Source organism: Amphiprion ocellaris, chromosome 9 (genome assembly GCF_022539595.1).
Source record: "Amphiprion ocellaris isolate individual 3 ecotype Okinawa chromosome 9, ASM2253959v1, whole genome shotgun sequence".
Taxonomy (NCBI): Eukaryota; Metazoa; Chordata; class Actinopteri; family Pomacentridae; genus Amphiprion; species Amphiprion ocellaris.
The window spans coordinates 17,944,227-17,963,128 of record NC_072774.1 but is presented as its reverse complement, the minus strand read 5'-3'; the positions used below and the strand labels follow the sequence as shown (position 1 = coordinate 17,963,128).

General features: G+C 38.9%; 1 protein-coding gene across 1 annotated transcript; it reads right to left on the bottom strand.

Annotated features, from left to right (window-relative positions):
- Positions 1 to 3,942: 3,942 nt before the first annotated feature.
- wdr73 (WD repeat domain 73) lies at positions 3,943 to 16,016 on the bottom strand. Its single transcript, XM_023291094.3, has 8 exons — positions 15,863 to 16,016; positions 14,939 to 15,006; positions 13,406 to 13,491; positions 13,220 to 13,308; positions 11,422 to 11,489; positions 10,926 to 11,090; positions 9,025 to 9,393; positions 3,943 to 6,389 (listed from the first exon to the last, which is right to left on the bottom strand). Exons 1-8 carry the CDS (start codon positions 15,919 to 15,921, stop codon positions 6,127 to 6,129), a joined length of 1,167 nt encoding a protein of 388 aa, XP_023146862.1. The 5' UTR covers positions 15,922 to 16,016; the 3' UTR covers positions 3,943 to 6,126.
- Positions 16,017 to 18,902: the final 2,886 nt, after the last annotated feature.

Genomic DNA, 18,902 nt, shown 5'->3' with positions numbered 1-18,902 from the left:
TATGTCACATTCCCGCTGGGTGCATTTATTATTTGACAGCTGGCTAAATTTGGATTTGAATGAAACACAAGAGGCAAGAATTATTTGACTCACATTAGAAATATTAGTTTTTTAGTAAAAAACGTAGACATTAAATCATGTTTTGTGACAGCTTGTGACTGAGCTGTAGGCTTGATATTGTGAATATCTGGAAACTGTTCACCTCCTGCTTCCTCCATCAGCTCCATAATCTTCGTTCAGTACAGTGACTGTAATTATGTTGCGTTGCAGGGAGAGCAATTATTGAAAGGTGTACTGTTCAAAACTAAGTCGGAAAAGACTGCGGTTAATGATGGTTTATTTTTAGCCGCGCTAGTAGCGGGACTCCAGAGATGATATAAGCCAGTCAGCCCTCCACTTCAGTTCAGATAAAATGAAATGTCTGAACATCTAGTAGATTAAATTTAGACATTCGTACTCCCTGTAGGATCAACTGTCATCATTTAGGTGATACGCTCACTGTTCCACTAGATTGACATCTCAATTTATTATTTTTTTAAAAGTAAAATGTCTTAAAAACTATTGGATAGATTGCGATAAACTAATACCAATTGTTTATTAATCTGTTGATTATTTTCTCCATTAGTTGTTTGGTCTGTAAAATGTCACAATCTTGGCACCAGAATAAATCCTCAAAGGTCTTGTTTTGTCCATAACCCAAAGATTATTAATTTCCTATCATGAAGGAGTAAAGAAACCAGAAGTCATTCAAAACTCTGATGCTGAAATCAAATAAATTTAGCTTTTTTTTGTCCCCCTTTCCTTTTTTTCTCATTTATTATTACTCAAACCAACAATTATTTATCAAAATAGTTTGAGATTGATTTAATACTTGACAAATAATTGATCAATTGTTGCAGTTCTACATAAAATATATTATAGACGTTAATGATCCACAAAGGAGCTGCAATGTCTCCTCAGACTTTTTATCATCTCTTTGTCCATTATTGGCTTATCATTTGTTATCTGCAAATATCTATTTATTATTTCAGTTTCCTTGTTATTGGGTAATTGTTTTTTTCTTCTTCTTTTTAATTATTCTATTTGTATGATCAATAATTCCAAAAACCGAATAATCATAGTAAGTCCCTCTCAGCTTGTTGATTTTACCCTTAAAAATTCAGCTCAGTGTATTAAAGGTTTTTATTCCTCCCATAAAAATAATCCCTTCCTACCTTTTAAATGACCCCCTACAACCAAGGTATACCCCATTATTCATTTAGCATTAGAGATGTTGCTTGGTGGATATTATTTCCTTCCTCCAGACTCGCCCATTGTTGCTGTGGGATTTATTATCATCTAACTATCATAGATCACAATTTATCCTTATCTCAGATATCATTTCAGAAGCCTTTCAGGGCTGCAGATAATGATGATTTTCAATTTTCATGAAGTCACGGCCTATTTTTGTCATCAAAATCAGCAGATTGGTTGCTGTGTAAATGTCACAAAGACATTTGTCACAAGTTCCTAGAGCCTAAGATGACATCTCCAAATGTCTGATCCTAACATTTTTAACAGAAAAGCCACAAATCAGCACATTTGAGAAGCTGGAGCAGGGGGATTTTACCGTTTGCTCTCAAATATTTAGTAGAAGCTTCAAAGAGATGAAAAAAAACTGTAAAATTGAACAGGATCCTCTCAGTCTCTGAAGCCTGTTGCAGTCCCAGTGGTAATTGTTATTCTTCACACTTTTCAGCCTGAAACGGGTGTTGGTGTACAGTCACAGATAGGTAAAAAGGAAAAAACAATATGTCTGGCATGTGCAGCTGTGATGTTCTGGGAAAAGTAACATAATAACAGATAGAAACACTTAAATTTCCTCACATTTTGCAGTTGTTAAATGAAATCTTTAGTTGGAGCACCAAACATTGAGAAGGTAGGCAGAAGCAAGCACTGAAGAGTAGCTGATTCCTCACACGAAAAAAACCCCAGATCTGGCTGGTTGGTTCCATCCACTCAGAAAGACTGTCTTAGTTGGTGTAAAAAAAGCTTGAGGTGCAAGAAACGAGTCTGACAAGAAGAAGAGTTCAGGTAAAGTGGAAGCAACTGCAGAGGTGAATATTTAATGCTGAAAAGTGAACTAGAGAGTTTCTAGGTTGCAGCAGTCTGCATTTTCACAGCAGTCTGTTAAAAACAAGAATATTTGCTCAGCTGAGACGGAGTTAAACAACACGCTGAAAGGAAAGGCACAGTTTTAAATTAGAGTTCACTTGGAGGCAGAAATGCAGTTTGTCATCATCAGGTGAGGTGGTGTTCCAGGGTAGGGGCAAGAAAGGAGGCAGTGACGTAAGAAATGAGATTTTTCCAGCTTTTGTATTCCATTTCTTTTAAGTTCCCATGCCTTGTTGAGGAGGAAGTTATCAGGCTGTAGTCTGAGTCTGATTAAAAGCTGAGTGTAATGAATCGCAGCGCCGCTAGGAAGTAAACAGAACACCAGTAAAGGCAAGACAGGGCTCCAGCTTCACTTTTTTTACAATGGTTACTCTGGTTCATTTGGACTTTTCCATTCAGGCGCCCCAGCACATAATATAGTGCAACACATTTTTTCTTTACTATAAATAGTACATTTTAAGAGTTAGCTTTTTTTGTCAGTTCCCATATACCTTGGTATTTCTGAACACATTATTTAAAAGACTGTCAACAGGAGTAAAGGTGCAGGAAAAAAGGTTTGTACATTTAGCTCTATTTTTCATAAGAAGGAACGATTTGGAGAAAATATCTTTTCATCTTGTTGCAATTTGTTGTTTTACAGTCACTGTATATTTCCAGCAAATATTCTTTGTAAAGAATCTCATTCTGAAGTAACACTGCTGATTCCACTGACCTCAGTTTGACCTCAGAAGCAACAAAACAGTTACAGATAGAGTTGAATGCAGCTAACTGTCAGTTTCAGGTTTCAGGTCAAAGCCACTGTGCTGCTACATGACATGAAATATCCTTAAAATGTGAGCTGGACACTGTGAGATAAACTGTTTAGGATTAATTGAATTTTTTACAATGAAAGCTCGGAAACTGTAGCAGAGTAGTATGTGTGAACACCTTCATATGCTTTAATAATTAAACTGTATGCTCTTCCGGCCAGCATCATGTGAATGTTGAAAAGAAACCAAGGTCGGTGAAAAAAGCAGAGCTGCAGTTCTTTCAGAAATCTTTGGCTTTGTTAGTTTGCTGTGTTGATGCTCTGCTCGGTCTCTGGGTGGGTTGGTTTTCATTCACCATTTCATCAGTTATAATTTAATCACAGCTGTCTGGATGTCCGTCACAACAAGATATTCCTATGGAGAGGCCTAATTTACACTGGAAATAAACTTGTTTCTGTCAATTTTTAAAAACACTGCATAGTTTTAGTTTGATGTATCAGGATTTTTCCTGCTAAGAGGAATTTTTTAGAGGTTTTAGCCAGCACCAAAACCATTTTTTATTCAAATTGTCGAGGAAAAGGCATACATTTTTTAAAATAAGATAACAGACTCCTTGCAATTACTGTACATTGACCAATCATGCATACCATCGTGGATATTAACCATAAATGCTCACTGAGCCAGGATAAAACTCTGTATATTCCTTAAAATCTGTGTAAACTCTGTCTTCTTACTGTCCAGATAAGAAAATCAAGCTCACAAGTAGCAGCAGCAAGTGCTTTATAAACAGATCTGTCACCTGTACCTTATGCTCACATTTAAGGAAATATCTGTCTGGTTTTATAATCTGATCTAAATTAATGCAACACGGTCAGTTAAACTGTAGGTTCTGGATTGGGGCAGCCACAATCAGCTGTATCAAGACTGCTGAACTATCCCTGAAAGTGGTTCTCTTATTCAGAAGGTAATAGCACATACTTAAATCATCAGGGACAAAACACTTTACGGATAAAGCATTACTGAGTGGAAACATGCCAGATCTAGTACAAAATGTAGTTTAATTGTGGGATTTGTTTTGAGAGTATGGCATATTTAAAAAAGTAGACAAGAGAATATTATGTCAGAAAGTGGACTGGGAACAAATGAAGTATGATTTCAGCTCTAACAGCCGTCTATATGCCTTTCCTCTTAGCAGCTGGAGTGACTTGTCAATTCAAGACCTGCAGGAAGTGTGGCTGGCGGGAGCAGTCAAAAGAAGGTACATGTTTCAATGAATCACTGTCTAAATTTAGTAACTAATTTGTACTGCTCCAAATGTTTGTCTCCGTCACTCAGTTTAGTTACTGTCACCTCAAATTGGCCGATTCGTTCTATCGAAGCTTCCATTTGTGTCACTAAATTACTTCTATCACTTTTATTGTCAGTTTAGTCCCATCTGATCCCATTTATCAAACTACACCAAAAACTGTACAAATGATTTGGGATTTTCAACGATTCTTGATCTAATTATGTGTGAATTAAATTCATTTAGGAAAATTAACCACATCTAAGATTAAAATAATTAAAGTTTATAAAATTTCATCAGAATTTTAATTTTATTCTACATTGCTTCTTTAAAAATTCTCCAAAAATAAGCAGTCTGCACCAGATCCTGTAAGAGAATGCAGAACTCTTCTCAGCACAACTGAAAACCCTTGACTGGTCCATTTGAACTCAACAGTTACAGCAAAATTCAGGGCGACTGCAGGCTGTGTTTACACAGTGTTTACATAGCATTTCTTTTGCACCCCTTAGAGAGTTGAAAAATGGCAGAATTCTACTAGGACTTTAATAGAGGCAGTTTCTACAAAGAAAATGGTCTTCAAGTTGGGTTATTTGGGTCAGTACGTAAAAATGGGAAATGATCAGACTGTAGAATCATCGAACCAAAAATGACAGGATAGAGTGAAGTAGGGTGACGCAGTTCTCCACAGGCAAAAGATCTTTGTTTGGTTTTTGATGAGATCTATATGCTGTAAGCCTACAGGAGTTTTTTCTTAAGTTTACTAAAAGTAAGCTTTGATTTAGGTTTGTAGAGATTTTTTGAAATTAACAAATCAAACTAGAAAAGCACTCAGAGAGAGCAGTACTCCACCCAGGCTGCTCAGTCGTATCATTTCCAACAGGTAAGTCTGCAGCGGTGGATTTGTAGTTGGCTCTCAATCGTGTGCTCGTCAGCAGGCGGCTCACATATGTTCACTTGTTGTTATAGTTAGTGACACCATGCTGTCATCAATGATACAGAAATGTTTAAAAAGAAAATCATGGATCCAGACTGTAAGCTGCAACACTGCCAAAATCTAATCAATTGGTCCTTTTGTCATTTCTGACCTTTCCTGAAAATTTCAAAACATTCCATGACTGCACCTAGTAAAAAAAAAAGCTCAAGCCATACGTAGATTACATTTTGGAGGTGCTCTCTTTGAAGTAGTCTTCTTGTGAAGCAATACTCCACTCCTAGTATTCCTTCCTGAAAGTCCCGGTCTGTGCATTTGCAATTTCACCATGTACACCAAATTTGTACAGGGGGAAAACCTCAAATTTTGTCAAACTGGCTCAACCTTAATGTCATGGATCATGACTAGTGATGAGAGTTGGGTTTTCGACCACAACCGAAAGAAGAAATAACAATCTTCAGTTCAGGAGCCTGCTGTCTCCAAGACTAAAGTAGGTGCATCAGGTGCATGTCACCATGCTCCCTAAGTTGCAGACTTTTTATTTGTGAATAAAGACGGCAACACAATGTGTTCTAATACAAAAACCAGCAGCCATCTGCAGTCATTTGTATTTAAATGCGATTAGTTACCAGGAATAACTGTGACTTCAATCCAACAGCAGTTTATCTGTAATTCATAAATGGTCTGTTTTGATTTTTATTAAACAAATTTCCATTTTTCCAATCTATTTGTTTTTCCCTAAATTGCTTCTTTACTTATATTCCAGTTTCATCATAAAAATGCTGATAGTACTGATAACTACTCAGGACAGATTTCAAGTCGCTACATCAGAAAATGATGAGTGTTTCTGTTGTTTGCCTTTGGCCAACACTGGTTTCATTGTTTCTTTTTCTTTTATATTTTTTTTACATTTTTTTTTTAATGATCCACATCAGTTTGTGGAGCAGTGCCTCAGTAATTACATGAGCTTGTTTCATTGTCTTTTTCCCAGGTAAACTGGATCTTTATTATGTTCTTGGTATTGGACTGCCAGCAGCTGATTGTTCTGGGTCCACCCAGTCCCAGACATGGACAGAGCCATCCGAAGCCGCAGAAAGCAGGGTCCGTGGCCGCTCAGGATGCCAGATGTGGGCGGTGGTAAAGACAGGGGTGCTGTCATCAGTCTGTTGTGACGAAACCACATGACCACGATGCTGAAACAGTGGCTGACGTTCCTGCAGCTCCATACTCCAGCCACATGTGTTGTAGATCTGAACAACCCCACTGAAACCTGGCAGAGAGGAAGGTAGGAACAAATGTAATATTTCTTCATCAGTGAAGTAGGTTCTGAAAGGGACAGTTTGGTTTCTTGAGTTACAATACAAATCAACAGAGTATTTACCTTCACTATAACTGTCAGTACAGAGCAGAGGAGTTATCCAGAAGCTAAGCAATGAACTGCTGTGGATGGGATCAGCAACAAAATACAGTTTAGCCACCTTAAAACTCTACCACTGTAAGTGTTTGCTATATTTACAATATTTTCACTGCATTATCTTGTCCTCAGACAGCACTTTCCAACAAAGAACTGAAATTTTTGTATTGATTAATGCTCTCTCACATCATCACACCATTGATGAAGGATAATTGTACCTCGTGGATCACTGCGCTACCTCTGCATCAGTCAGTGTTATCGTGTCACTATGGTGTTGTAACTTGCTAGTCTGGGATCTAATGGTGTCTAATGTATCAGAAAAGAGTGATATAACTGCTGCAACAACCCATCAGAAAGGGCTGTCTGACAAGGTAGAGCAGTAAAAATACTATAAGAACAGTGTACATTTATATTGATCGTTTTTTTTCCCCCTCTTCAGCTTTGCATTTGACATTGTAGTCAAAGGGACCAAAATCCATTTTATTGTGGAGCCCATCTATAGCCCCTGTACCGCTACTCCTGTCTACAATTTCAAACTGAGTGTACTGACAATCTTCTACTGACCAGTGGGATTTCCAGGCATTTCTGGAGATAGCTGGGTTTGTTTGAAGTGGTGCTGTATGAGGTATTTATCTGTGGCTGGTATTGCCTATAGTAGATAGCAGTAGGTAGGCACTCTCTGTTTGGAGAAAGAGAGATGGCTGCCGGGAGGGCGGCGAAGCAGTGAACTGCATTGAACAGGGTCAGCACCCCAACATGTATTAGCCAGATAAATATAAGTCCACTTGAGAAAAGAAAAAAAATGATCCTTTTTAAGTGTACGCTACATTTAGAATATTCTTACTGCTTTCCCTTGCCATAAGATAGCTCTTTCCGGAATCTTTATGGTTGAGAAAAAGTGGTACCCAAGGAAAGCAGTTGAGAGTATTCTAAATATAGCATACAAAAGAATATTAATTGTTTCTGTTCTTTGTTTTTAAGTGGACTCAATTTTGAGTTGCTAAAATGTTTTTCTGCTGACCCAGTTCACAGCAGTCTCCCCTCAGACTATGGGGGGTAACAAGCATGATCTCCTGTAGATAAATACACAATAGAGAACTACCTCAAACAAACCCACTTCAAAGAAACCAAACACTGTTTTGAAATGCCTGTGAAAGGTTAGCAGCTGATAGATTTGAGGCCGGTGTGGTTCACTGACTCACCCAGACATCATCTGAGCCATTAAGGTCTACAAGTCAAGAAGTGTGAATGAATGTTAATGTTTCTGGGGAGGGTCTCAGGACTGCATTGTTTGTGGCTGATAAATGGTGTCTTACACCACATTCTCTGTTCTGTGGTGGTTGTTCCAGTTTGACATACATGGCGTCTTCTCTGGCCAATGTCTACATTAACACAAGTGCCCCTTCAGATCTAGGTGAACTATCCTGAGGAGTTGGCTCACCTGTGTTATGCCATGTGCTTGTTTTGGTTCCCTAATGTACAGGTATGTGCATTCCTTCAATATTCAGGCCTCAGTCATCTTCAGTATGTCCAAGAAGGTTAAACCATTTCCTAGTACTTTCCTCTTTAGTGAACATTGCCGTTTACTGCCTTGATGTGTTCTGTGAAGGCTTCCACTTATTTTGACCCAAGTGTCATCCATGTTCATAATCAGCTTCCATCTGTAGAAACTATGAGATAGGTAGGTTGAAGTGAGGTTGGTTCTGCTGGACAGGGTGCCGTCTTCTGTCAGTTGTCTACTTACAGCCAAACCCACATCTTCCCTGCTTGACCTTCGTGGTTTACTGGTGTCTCTAATAGTGGTAAATCTCTGAATAAAAAGTGGCTGGGAGCAGAGTATTGAGCTCTTGTAAAGGAACTGCTCCCAATTCTCCCTGAATCAGGTACACAGATGACACCTAGGTCAGAATCAAAACAAGCAGAAGTCTTTGGAGGACACATCAATGCAGTGGACAGCAACATCATCTTCATTCAGGAGAAAGTCAAAGGAAATAGTTTGGCCTTCATGGACTGCTCAATACACATTGAAGATGACAGAAGCCTGAACATACACAAAGATCAATATTTCCTATTTGATAGTCAGGACAAGCTGGCGCTTGTCAACATCTGGCTCGGAACATGGCCACAAGGACAGAGGAAAAGAGTAGGTGCACAAACACAGGACAGTGTTTGGGAGAAGGAATTACAACATGTGGTGATCCAAATTGGGCTTTTGTCAAAACCACAAAAAGACGCAGTGTGGAGAAAGACATTCATCAGAATAATACTGCTGCTCCTTGTGCTGCCCTGTGCACTTAAAGCCCAGCAACACTGAAAAACACTAAAATTATTATCTACATGATACAAGCGATGTGTTTACTGTAATTAACTTTGGTCCAGCACTGAAATGTATTAATTCAGGGGGAGTGTCACTGTCAATTAATCAATTCCATCTGTTGTTAATGTGCAGAATTAACTCAACATCTGGATCACTGTGTGTCTATAAACTGACCTGACACTGAGATGCAGTCATCCAGCGTCGGCGCCCACGACACTCTGATGTGATCCAGGTTGCAGCAACGTTCTTGGACATCCAGCTGAGCCTGACACACAGCTCCTCCTCCCAGACTCCTCAGATCTGAAACCACCGCCTGCCCAGAGGAGGAGAGTCGGACGACCCTGCAGCTGGAGGGATGTGGACCTACAGAGGCGTCTGCCCACCAGAGGACAGAATCACCTGAAGATGCTGGTGGGGGTGAAAGCTGAGGAGCAGCTGACGTTCGAGTGTCGGTGACGTAAACACTTCCGTTACAGCAGCCAGCGAGGAAAACGGTGTCGCTCACAAACTGTAAGAAACTCAGAGGATCTGTTGAGTCGGTTTCTGTTGGGACACAATAACACAACACATCATGTGACAGGAGGGCACTACAGCCTGCTGCAACACTTAAAGCCAAAGTGCTGATAATATACAAACACTTAATCCACTGACTTTGTGTAATGAACTGAACGAATCGGAGAAAGATGGAAAGAAATGATAGTGACTTCACAAAGTTTTGATACTATAATAAGACTAAAAAGATTTTTGATTCTTGTTCGCTAATACATGATTATGTGCATTTATTGTAAATATATAAAAAGTAAAATCTGTAGATCTTTGTTAAACTGCTACTCTGCAGTTTGTTACGATGGTCTCATACCTGCAGCTGCCCACACTTGTAGATCATGTGTGTAGAAAAAAAAGCAGACAAAATAAATGAAAAGATAGAGAGCCTCCTAAGAGTCAGTGGCTGGGCTGCTACTTAATACAGCTCAGCCTTGCTCACTGCATCAAAGGCCCATAAAAAATGCTGAAGAGATGCAAAAGAAATAAATCCCATCACAACATTATTCCTCACTCTGGCTTGGAACGTACACAGGTTTTTTCCTGTCTTCAGGAGACATACTGATGGACATCCAAAAAAAACTAGCTGTGTCCTTGGTTTCATTTAGAAATTGTCCCAGAAGCACCTCTATTTCCATTAGAGGTGTTTTTGGTGTGTAGCTTCTACAGAAGAAAAGAGACATAATGAAAGTTCCAGCTGAACAGTAGAGCAACTGAAGCCTGCTGTACGTGTCCAGTAAGGGTGCTTTCCCTACAGACTAAACATCATTACAGCATGACAATAAACCAAAAGCAAGCTGCCCCAAAACCACATGTAACAAACTGTTGTAATTTAGAGATGAAGAATATAACTATGCTTTGGATCGTTATACCTTTAAAACATACTTTGGATGATTCAAAATATTGCAATGCTCAACAGCATATTAACCTGCTTTTAAAGGCCCTTTATTGGCTCTCTCTTCATCTAGGAGCTCATTTTAAGATTATGCTTTTAGTTTTCAATCATCTGGTTCAGAAGACCGCTTCAAATGAAAATCTTTTTAAACTCGTGATTATATATTATGTTGTTTCATGTAATTTACTGGGATCAGCTGTGTTTATTTGTTATGCAATTTTTATATTTTATTTATCCTATTTTTTACCACTAATGCTTTTATATTTTTATTTTATTAATGTAAAGCATTAATAAGTATGCACTACCTGTATGAACTGTCCCATAAAAACAAGATTAATATTATGATTATAATCTATTCTTACTAGTGGACCTTGTTTTCACATGTGGTTGCTAGGCTGCATCTGGGACAGTTTCTACTATAAAATTCATACTTAAAAACACGTACTACATGAATAGTATAGATTTGCTGATAGTGTGCTCTATAGTCTTTATATCAAGGTGCTGTTAGCATACAAGAACAATCATCATGACTCTCTCAAATTACTTGAGACTATAGCCAGATTTTTGACCACATAATAAAGCAAATGACATGAAGCATGAGGACAGTTAGCCGTATACAGCAGATCAACAGTGTTACCTAGCTTATAAAGAGTCCGTCCTGAGGTCAGTTCAGTCAGCTGGACGTCGCTGCTCTGAGCTCCATGAAGGACTTGTGGCGGTGATGAGAGTCGAGCTGCGATCCTGCTGCCTCTCTCCGAAACATTCCTCCTCCCCGCAATACTTCCTGTTCTCCTGATCACATCTGGCAACATAAAACAGTACACAGCAGACAACCAATCACATGCTGTGACATCACGCACCACAGTGTACAGTAAAACTCAGTAGCATAAAGCACATGAGTTACACAAAAGAGTCAAGAAGTTGGATTTTGGTCAGCAGAGTTTGGATTCTGAGCTGCAGGCTAAGGCTGCATTATTGAAGGGCCCCGTATCAAAGTGAGTAAGGTTTAAGAGCTCTGTGTTTTAGTTTATGCTTTCTTTATGGAGCACATTTCTAAATAAACTAACCTTTCACACATTATTACTTAAACCAGGTTTCATGTCACAGAGAAGGTCTAAAGAAACCAAACCCACCACTGTCGTCTCCTCCGAGATCCCACACCTGCAGGTCAGAGCTCAGCCCATCATTGGTCACAACACACCTGCCGGGACATACCGGTAAGTTAAATAAAATGATTTAAAATGTTATTAAATCATTGTCAAATGCTGCCAATAAACTTCAGCGTAAATAAGATCTTATATAAAAGATTAACAAGAGGTTCTTCAGTCCACACAGACTGCCTCAGATTCAGCTACTACAACTATAAAATGCCCTCACGCTCTTATTTCCAGACATCCATCGTCTACAACTTCTGAATCAAACATCTCTTCTGCTGCACATTCGTTAGCGCTGCGACTAAAAACTGTTTACATCATCAACTCGTGCAAAATGCTGCAGCACGTCTTTTAACAAACACCCCCCAGACGTGAGCACATCACCCCAGTCCTTTATGCTCTCCACTGGCTTCCAGTCCAGTCAAGAATTCTTTTTAGACTTTTGTTTGTTTTTAAAGCTCATAACGGTCTTGCTCCACTTAGTTTATCTGAGCTTTTAACTTTAAAGGACCAAAAAAAGAGCTCTGAGGTCATCCAATCAGCGGCTGCTTTAAGTACCCAGGTCCAGGTCCGTCCAGGTCCCTCCCCCCCGACATGTGCACCATCACTGAGCCGAGTCTTTTTAAATCAAAACTCAAAACCTCTCTGTTTAAAATGGCTTTTCATACCTAGCGGCATGGTGACATTTTGTTACCTTTATTTCTTTTAGATGTATATTCTAGTGCTGTTTTGTTGCTGTTTATTTTGTTGTTTTATTGTATATTTTACGGGCTGCACGGTGGCGTGGTGGTTAGCACTTTTGCCTTGCAGCTAGAAGATCCCTGGTTTGCGTTCCGGCCTTTCTGGGGTCTTTCTGCATGGAGTTTGCATGTTCTGCCTGTGCATGTGTGGGTTTCCTCCCACAGTCCATAAATGTGCTGAGGTTGTTTATTCTAAAGTTTCCCGTCGATGTGAGTGCAAGTGTGATTTTTTTTGTCCTGTTTTAAGTTACTGTATTGTGTTTTTTTTAAAGTTATTCCCTTGTTTTTCACTGTGAAGCACTTTGGTCACCCTTTGGGCTGTTGTAAAGGGCTATAGAAATAAACTTTGAAACTTTGAAATTGAGGAAAAACATTACATCTGCAAACCTGTTGAGCCGTGCATCAATAAGAACACTGAATAAAGCTGTGCAGTTACAGTTTAACAGACTGTACCCGTTGCATTGCCATGGGAACCTGCATGTACTCAGATGGTCATGCAGAAAACGCACAATAATGTTTTTGTGCTTGGATCCAATTTACTACCAAGTCCATTTAACATTGCAACTACTGCATAAAACACAGATTACAAAGTAGATTACTCTGTTAGTATTTCAGAGAATATTCAATCAATAACATAAATTCTACTTTGCCAGACACTAAAATGGTTTCCATGTGTCATGCATTACAGGACAGTGTCAAACCTAAATCTTCAATATTATGTTTAAATGAATGAATTTAAAAGTTTGAGTTCTCATTTGCAGCTGTTACATTCTACATATGCGGCTACATTTAGAGTGCGCTGAGTGGTATAAAAAATTACGTCTATGTTTCGTTTTACATTTGGTCTTCTTTTTCATGAGGTTTCTTTTATGTCTTTGTTCCTCGATTTAGTCAATGTATTGTAGCTTCACTAAAGTAAACCCCACAAAAGAAAAAGCTTTGAAAGTAAAGTTTTCTGCAAAAATATACATCACAGGCTTAGACATCAATGGAAAGAGAAGAAACCGTCTCAGTGCAGGTAATTCAGATGAACTCACCTTGTTCCTGGGATGTGCCTGAGGCGGCGGACCGGGCCGTCTGTGAAACCACCGTGGGCGACTTTGAAATCTCGTTCTGCACAGAGACCCTGAACACATCAACACACAACAAAAGCTCAGAGACACATCTGCATTGTCTGTTTACGAAAGATGAAAATAAGTTTGGATGACTGTGCTGATTTCTACCTTATTTTCATCGGCAAAAAGTTTCAGAGGCAAACGGAGCTCCAAAATTTCATTTTTCGACAGACTGTAGCCTGTGACACAGACGGCTGTAAACACAACAAACACTGATAAGAACAAACTGCTTGATCAACAAATAAAAGCCTGAAAATCTGGATTTCATGCTGTGCAACAGTCAGTGTGGAACACAGAAAAGCTATAGGAGAACAACTCCTCTTGTGTGAGGCTTGCAGCACCATCAGTAATGGTGTATTGTGTTTCTTGTTGCTGACCAGTGATTCAGCAGTTATTTTGGGGAGGTAACTGCAGAGTCGTGGTGTGTACTTTGTTGTATAAGTGCATTTTTTTTTTTGTTCTAATCACAGAAAAATGCTGCACACATACACAAAGACAACGTCACCTTAATGTCACCTTTCTAAAACAAAGTTTCAGGGTGCTGCACAAAGCAGATATTAAAGAAGAAAAAAACTCAATGCAATATTAGAAACGGATTAAAACATACAATAAAAAAAAAGAATCGTTATTTAACCCAATGATGAAAAAAAGCTTTCAGTAATGTTTGTTGACATTGCCAATATGAGATCCTCTGAGAGGGAAGTACAAAGTTTAGGGGCACAAACAGCGAAGGCTTGATCTCTTCTGGTCACAAGGTGCGAATCACAAACAGACGGTTACTCCCAAAGGATCACAAGCTGCAATCAGCTCATAAGGGATTAAAATACCACAAATGTACATTTTAATTAAAAATTACTAGTCGACTGGCACTGGTTGGGCCTACAGTAACGATGCACTCTGAGCATCATTACACTGGAATGAAAACTTACAGGAGCCGGTTTACCAGCTGACCTTTGATGCTCCCAAAAGAGGCTTTAGCCAGTACAAAAGAAAATTTATCAGCAAAAACACAAGAATTGAGAATGATAATTACAAAAATAACCAGTTCTGTTAACTGGAGTCTCTTTTACTCAAACATAATTTACATTTTTTACACATGGTCAGAAACATTTCTATCAATTAAGGTAAAATATATTCATTAGCTGTCACATACATGGATCTATCATTTTTAATGTTGTGCTAAGTCACCCTGAAAGGGCTCATTTTGAGTAAAGAAGAAAAAAAAACTGCATGGCACCAGAGATTGAACCGGAGCAACAGTGAGGTCTGAAAAATAACCATATTTCCAGCCACAGCTTCAGCCAGGCAGAGCAGCTCACAACTAGTGGCTGGATACTGTGGGAGATGTGCTTTTTAAATTGAATAATGAGCTCCTAAATGCATCAACTAAACTGCAACATCTCTTTTTTTCCCAGTAGTATCTGCACAATGTTTCTCTAAGTTGGCAGAGTATTACAACAAGACTGGACCAGCACAGAAACTGTTCATACGGAGGAGAAAGATACTAAAACGTATTGGGAGGTAATATAAAAGAAACACAGGGAAAAAAAATCCCCACCTTGACCTTTTGGGGGCTCTATGTGTCTCACTGTCACAGGCTCTAAGTGATGATGATGATATTACATTAAAAAGTCCACTTACTCTTTTCTGACGTCCACTCAATCACCTGGGTGGGATGTTCCAGCTGATACACGTGGAGATCTTTGTACCTGAAGGAACCAGACAGTTGTTATTTTTCTGTATAGATAACAGCCCCAACTGAATACAGATTTACAAATAATACAGAAAAATTACATTATTATATTTGAAAACACCCCAACTGTCACATTTCTTTTTCTGGAAAATATACATTTTTAAGCTGTTGCAGAAGCTCCTAGAGACTATAAACAGCCACAGGTGCCGATAATTCAACTGCTTATTCCACAGACTTATTTTATTTAGTCTTTATGTCACTTAATTTGCACAGATAGAAGTAAAACTCATTTAATATTCCTTTAATTGCTCTATGGATGTGTGACAATGATTGGGAACCAATTCGTGATGTTTAAATTCACATTTGTAAAGGTTTTCTTATTTTTTTTCCTCAAAACTACAGCGTTCGAACCTTTTCACCAAACTCCATGCAGAAATGTTAATATTTAAGATTTACTGTCTCAAGGGTGATCGCACATGTCCATGCTGTGGAATGTGATTTCATGTCCATAATCCTCTGACAATATAAATTAATTCGTCTTGGACATAATGCTTCAGCTCACGAACTTTACTTTAAAATCCGCAATTTTAGGTAGTAATGCATCGTGGTCCACTCTGGAGGTGTAGCCCCTGAAGTTAAACTGACATTTTAGCGACCATGTTCTTGCTTGGTGTAGTGTGACAAAGCCGAATTTAAAATGACAACAATGTCTCGAAAAATTCTTTGTCGTAGTTTATATGAGAACTCTAAGCTTGCTTGTGAGTAAAATTGAGACATTTTCAAGCTGGGTTGGCATTGAAAGGGTAACTTAGTAGCTTGTAGCTAGCACTGAAAACATGGCGGCTAACACAAAGAGTAAAAAGTTTGCTCACGTTTTCAGGGATTCGATAAACCAGTCATCTAAAATATCATCAAACTCAACAGCTTCCATCTCTCTCCTCAGCTCACGTTGCTGCAGGCATGGAGTTGATACACCAGCTTGTGTTCAACGTCCTCTTATTTTTATTCTACTGTTTCTGGGCTTCAGTTAAACTATGTTTGAAGTCTCCAGCGCCACCTGCTGGTTGGGGGGTCTACTGGTTTACTGTGAGAGTCGGATTATAGTCAGATGAGGATTTTAAAGTTTAAATATAAACAGTTACATCAATAGGCTCTCATAATTTGATTCAGGTTTTTGTCTGGATTAAAAACATCCTTGTTAAAAATATCTATAATTAACATTAATATGCTTACATTGTAAAATAACAGAGGAACTGAGTAAACTCAAAAAACCTATGCTTGTTATCATGAATATAAAAGTTAACTCAGCTTTCAATACCTATTTATACATTTTTAGATTCTTCCAGAGGTCATTGACATGATTGACATGAGGGTTTACTCAACTTAAATAAATAAGATTTTTAGAAAAATTCATAGCATGTTAGCAGATTTAAAAGGTTGATGGTCCGTGTACGGATCTGGTAATTGGATTTTCCGTTCTGAAACGAGTATTGAAAAACAAAAAACGAGTGGTTATTTGATTTTCGTTTTAAAATACAAAAATTAAAATTGAAATACAAGGCTTTTTTCCTTTACATGATCAAAAAGGGATATACGATTTTTTTTTTTAATTCTTTGATTTTCGTTTTCTATTTAGAATAACAAGAAAGTAAAATCAGTAAGAGAGAACCGAGAAAAGGTCCGTTTTTTCATTTTCTGAGACCGGAAGTGGTCATCAGCAAGTGTGGAGCCAAACGACAACAAGATTCTCAGAGGGCGGAGCCAGAGAGCAGTGATTGGTCAGACCATAGACAACATCGAAGACAGCACACTAGCGTATCTAGCCTATGTATATTTAGTGATGGCTGATCGAGGCTTTGTTGAAGCTTCGACACTTCATTCAAAACATGGTTCATTACTCGAGGCCTCAATGACACACAGTGCTCGAGTAGGACATCTAGTGGTCAATAATATGAAGTGCAATCAAGACGTGGTCGGTTCATGGATTGTTTTGGATTTGATTCGCCATGCACACATTCCTGTTTGACTACACTAGATGATTGTATGGGTTGTAGTGGACACAAAATAATATTACTAGTAATAATAATGACAATAACTATTGAAGAGCACGTTTCTTATTTGCCATGTTTGTCTGTATCCCTATATACTCTTTGCTTATATTCTGTGTTATGAAACATTTAAACGGTGCTGCTACATTCATGAGATGCTCTACAAATAGAGACTGATGTCATTTTCACAAGGGGCTGGTGCAAATAAAGATTTTATGGATTATTATGGATTTTGGCAAAGTATGTCTTGGGGTTTATTGGTAAAGAGGTCAGTAAAGAGGGTGTGCTTATGTAACTGGTTATGAGTTTTTATTGAGAAATAATTGTAGTGCAAGCAGTGCGCAATTGCGCGCGTGCGCAATTGCGCACTGCTGACACGGTCTCCGCGCACAGAAAATCTGCGCTGCGCACAAAAAAAAATCCAGCCTAAATTGTAAATAAAATAAACACGTAATTCATTCTGTGCTATTTTTCAGTGTGAGTCAGTGACTTACCGGTGACTGGCTGCTGCAGCCAATGATGCGATTCACATACGTATTTACCATAGACTGTATATAACGGTATTTACGCAGCTAATCAACGTCAGGTGTCCTTATGTGCAGCCATCGTGGTTCTCATAGATATGAATGAGTAGATAGGACACGCCGCACTTTGAGCTGCGTGCTACGGCGAGGCTAAGCTAGTGGGGGCAAAGTTTCAGTGCATTCCGTTGATGTAGACGGCGTGAAAACGGAAACAAGTATACCGGCTCACTGTGCTGCATACAGTTACACACTACGTCGTACGATTGAGACAAGGAAACTTGGAATGACTTTTCATAGGTAAGAATAGTTTTTGGCTCTTTTTTCATTATGAAATCTTGTTGAGAGCTTCCAGTCTATGAGCTAACTAGTTAGCCACTAGCAAAACGCTAAGGCGAGCTAGCAGCTTGACAAGCAAATACCAGACGATTAATAGTAGCTGTAGTATAGTTGTACAAGCAGTAGTAGTAATACTAAAAGTACAAGCCGCAGTAGTAGTATAAACAGCTGTTAGAGTCGTAGAAGTTCTATGAGAATTTGTAATAGTATTACAAGTTGTAGTAGCAGTGCCAGTATCAGCAGCAGTAGTGTGTACCACCACTACTACTAGTAGTAGTCACATTGCTATTACTACCACCAATACAACCAATAGTACTTATAAAGCCTAACTCATATATATCCAGATTACCATCTATGTTCTTCCTCCAAACCCATTTTATGATTGGGATTACAGGCAGTTCTTTAGGACTGCTCTCAAATAATTGAAATGTTACTAAACAAGGTTATACTTATCAAATTAAATAGCTCTGGTCTCCAGTATATTGGCGAATTCGGTTATTTGTACTTAATTTATTAGCATGATTTCTTTTTAATATGTTGTGTACAGACTTAATTACTTCTCTGTGTACTTTTCTTACTCCATGTAGGTTTCCCAGAGACTATGGGTTGAGGAGGAATTGGAAGTTTGTCGGCTTAGACCTGGTATCATTCCATCAGTGTTAAACTTCCCGGCTCATTTTGGAAGAGTACGTGCCAGAAAGACCACGACCAAGCAGCCTTGAGATCTTAGGCAGCGTCTCCCTCAGGTGGGTGTCGACGGTGTTCACGTTCAGGTCTGTAGAGGGGGGAGGCCGCCACCCACCTCCCCGCCTACTCTCCACCCAGACTCCGCCTTGGCTCCACCCATGTGGTCACTTTATTAACTACGATGCCAAAGGGACGACGAAATTACTTCTTTTCCTCTGATCTGTAGCTCAGTGAGTTAAGGATTTGTCTGTAGAGCTGCAGGTCGCTGGTTCAAGACCAGACCCTTCTTAACTTTTATCAAAATACTGACAAAGACA

Bases quoted from the DNA above. Each gene is read 5' to 3' on its own strand.
- wdr73 (XM_023291094.3), bottom strand. From the start codon at position 15,921: ATGGAAGCTGTTGAGTTTGATGATATTTTAGATGACTGGTTTATCGAA. The intron at 13,309-13,405 runs GTAGAAATCAGC...TGATGTGTTCAG, and splicing joins TTTTTGCCGATGAAAATAAG to GGTCTCTGTGCAGAACGAGA. The intron at 6,390-9,024 runs GTCAGTTTATAG...CCTCTCTGCCAG, and splicing joins TGACTGCATCTCAGTGTCAG to GTTTCAGTGGGGTTGTTCAG.